The sequence below is a fragment of the Crocodylus porosus genome, unplaced genomic scaffold, assembly GCF_001723895.1.
Source record: "Crocodylus porosus isolate Cpor-Errol unplaced genomic scaffold, CroPor_comp1, whole genome shotgun sequence".
Taxonomy (NCBI): Eukaryota; Metazoa; Chordata; order Crocodylia; family Crocodylidae; genus Crocodylus; species Crocodylus porosus.
The window spans coordinates 23,239,341-23,242,142 of NW_017728910.1; the positions used below are offsets into that span (position 1 = coordinate 23,239,341).

The 2,802-nt window shown below is 44.6% G+C and overlaps 1 protein-coding gene across 3 annotated transcripts in view; it reads left to right on the plus strand.

The window, feature by feature from the left end:
* The window catches only part of LOC109308512 (cytochrome P450 2J6-like), a 25,053-nt gene that overhangs the window by 19,687 nt on the left and 2,564 nt on the right, over positions 1–2,802 (plus strand). For 2 of the 3 annotated variants that reach the window (XM_019532852.1, XM_019532853.1), the window contains 2 exons: positions 599–786; positions 1,604–1,745. In XM_019532852.1, the coding sequence (XP_019388397.1) occupies positions 599–786; positions 1,604–1,745 (330 nt within the window). The remainder of the gene's footprint in view (positions 1–598; positions 787–1,603; positions 1,746–2,802) is intronic. The other variant, XM_019532854.1, reaches the window with a different exon arrangement.

Genomic DNA, 2,802 nt, shown 5'->3' on the forward strand with positions numbered 1-2,802 from the left:
CTCACCAGGTCATCACCCGTGGCCAGCACTAGGTCCAACAAGGCATCCCCCCTGGTGGGGCTGTGCATCTCCTGGGTTAGATGGAGGTCCTGCACTTGCCTTGAAGTTTACAAAGTATTTAATAGAAAAATGCTCCCAACAGCCCTGTGAAGTAGGTGAATGTAAGTAGTATTATCCCCCCTTCACAGGTGGGGAGAATCAGGCTAAGCAATAAAAGACCAGAGTTTGAAATGGATTCTGACTTTGCTCTTTTCAGCAGTGCAACACCAAGGTCTCACGTCCCTTTGACACTGATACTGAGGTGCAGCAGTGCTGAGCAGAGCAATGCCTAAATCTGGGTCAGGCCAACTGCGTCCAAGGAAATCAATGCTAGAAACAAGATTTGATCTCAGGAGTGCCTGGCTTTTCTGGTGCTCAGATCCGTAGACCACAATTGTGTATCTTTGTTTCTGAAAAAATATATAATAATTTCTATTTTAAACTGTTTTCCTACCACTGATCATCCAAAAGGGAGCTGACAGGGCCTCATAACAAATGTGCATAATTCAAAATACATTATGTGCTTTTCCTGTCTGAGAGAGTGAATGTTTCTCCTCAGAGAAAGTGCAGCAGGAGCTGGATGCTGTTCTGGGGTCTTCCCAATTAATCTGCTATGAGGATCGGAGGAAAGTGTCCTACACGAATGCTGTGATTCATGAGATCCAGCGCTTCAGCAATATTATTTCAGTTGGGATGCCCAGAATATGTGTGAGGAACACAGAGTTGCTGGGGTTTCCACTTAGCAAGGTAAAGTGTTTTTTGTCATCATTTTTTCATGCCTTAGGAAGAGGTGTGGGCTCCTTTCAACTTCTACAATCCCATCAATAGAGCAAGGTGTACTTAGGAAATCCTACCAGTGTGTGCTTCCAAAGGCACTTTACATTTCTCAGTAAACGCTACTGCAAATCTTGAGATTACCCACGTAGTACCTTAAAAGCAAAGCTGCATGATGAAGATCACTCTTTACTGGGGAGTGGAACTTCACAGAAAGAACAATTTACACAGAGGACCTTGGTGATCCCAATTTTGTTCTTATTCTGCCACACCAAGAAGCATCTGGGAGCCAGGCTCCCAGACTGCCTCTACAGATGCCAGACTTTCTGAACATTTTGTATTTCTAGGAGAGCTGACTCAGTGGTACAACTTCATCTTAAATGTGTAGTTATACTAATGCTATTAAACTAATAGATGCTTACAAATTCAGATTAATATAACTCATCAGTTGATTACTGTAATCTATCCTGTCTGAAGCAATTTCTCTGGCTGTTTCAGCCTTCCAACTCTGATGTAAAAGAGACCCTCTGTATCCATGTCCTCGTCTAGATTTGATTGTTTACGCTCATGTTCAGTAATGAAAGTGCTATTTGTATCATGAAAAGTGTCACTTAGCAGGAAAAGCACTATTCTCAATGTCAAACTTAGAAATGAGACAATGAAAAAAATTCATTGTTCAGTTCAACTCCCACTTGCTACTCATAAGCAGACTTCTCACAATATGATTTTCCACTCATGAAAAATATATGAGAGCTAATAGTTGTCTAAGTCTGTGATATCCTCCTTGCAGGGCACCATTGTTCTCCCCAATATAGCCTCTTCCCTGTATGATCCTGAGCAGTGGAAGAGCCCTCGGCAGTTCAACCCTGGTCACTTCCTGGATAAAGATGGAAACTTTGTGAGCCAAGAAGCCTTCTTGCCATTTTCAGCAGGTAAACCCTGACCATGCAAACCCCTGTGCAGAGATTAGATGGGGGGGAGGGGTGGGTAGTGTCTCTTCAAAGTCTGTGAGAAAAGTGTATAAACCATTCTAATGGGAATGACCATAAGGAATAGGATGCTCAAAATGCCTATTTGGCACGATGCCTCTCAAGCTTTCCTGAGGCTTTGTGACAGCTAGTAATATCTCTCAACCCCACTGAAAATGGTTGTTCTACAAAATGAAAAATGAATGTGGAAACCCAGAGATACACAGAGAAGAACACTGTTTTGCTCTGTTCCCATGTGGAAGCTCTGCGCTAATAAGTAAAGTTAAAAACCTAATACATGTTGGGATGTATCAGACTAAGTGGGGAAAGAGTGCAGGTGAGCAACTTTGCAATTTTTTAAACACTGAAGGGAAAGAAAGAGGAAAGAATCACAATGCCAATACTAAAACAAGAGTTGACATGTACTGTGTGGATCCAGCACTCCCTAAGACAGTGGCTGGGAACCTATAGCCTCTGGACTGGATCTGGCCCATGGAGCCTTTGGTTCTGGCCTGTGGAGCTGTGGCTTCAATGGTGAGGATCTGCCTGCACTGTACTACAGCTGGGTGCTTAGGGCTCCAGGAAAGGGGGGCTCTCTCTGCCATACCACAGCTGAGAAGCAAGGAAAAGCCTCATAACCAAGCTGGGTCATTCCAGCTAGAAACACTGCTGGCCCCTGCCCTATGGCATAGGAAAAGGCTTTGTTTAGACTTGGTTTGGACCCTGTTTCCTGGGTTCTAGTGATACGAGCATGGGGATGATTCCTTGGTAATTGCACTTGGGTTTCTTGGTCTATCCTGCACAGTCAAGGCAAAAAGACTTGCTGCTAAACCCACATGAAAGTAACTAGGACACACTGCAACTGGATCCCCGGGGGAGGCACACCTGGGCCACGGGTTGGCGAGGATTTAGTTAGGGAGCTTCTGGAGGGGTTGGACGTATTCAAGTCAGCCGGTCCGGACGATCTCCACCCTAGAGTTCTAAAGGAACTGGCCAAGGTCATTGCAAGTCGCCTGGCACA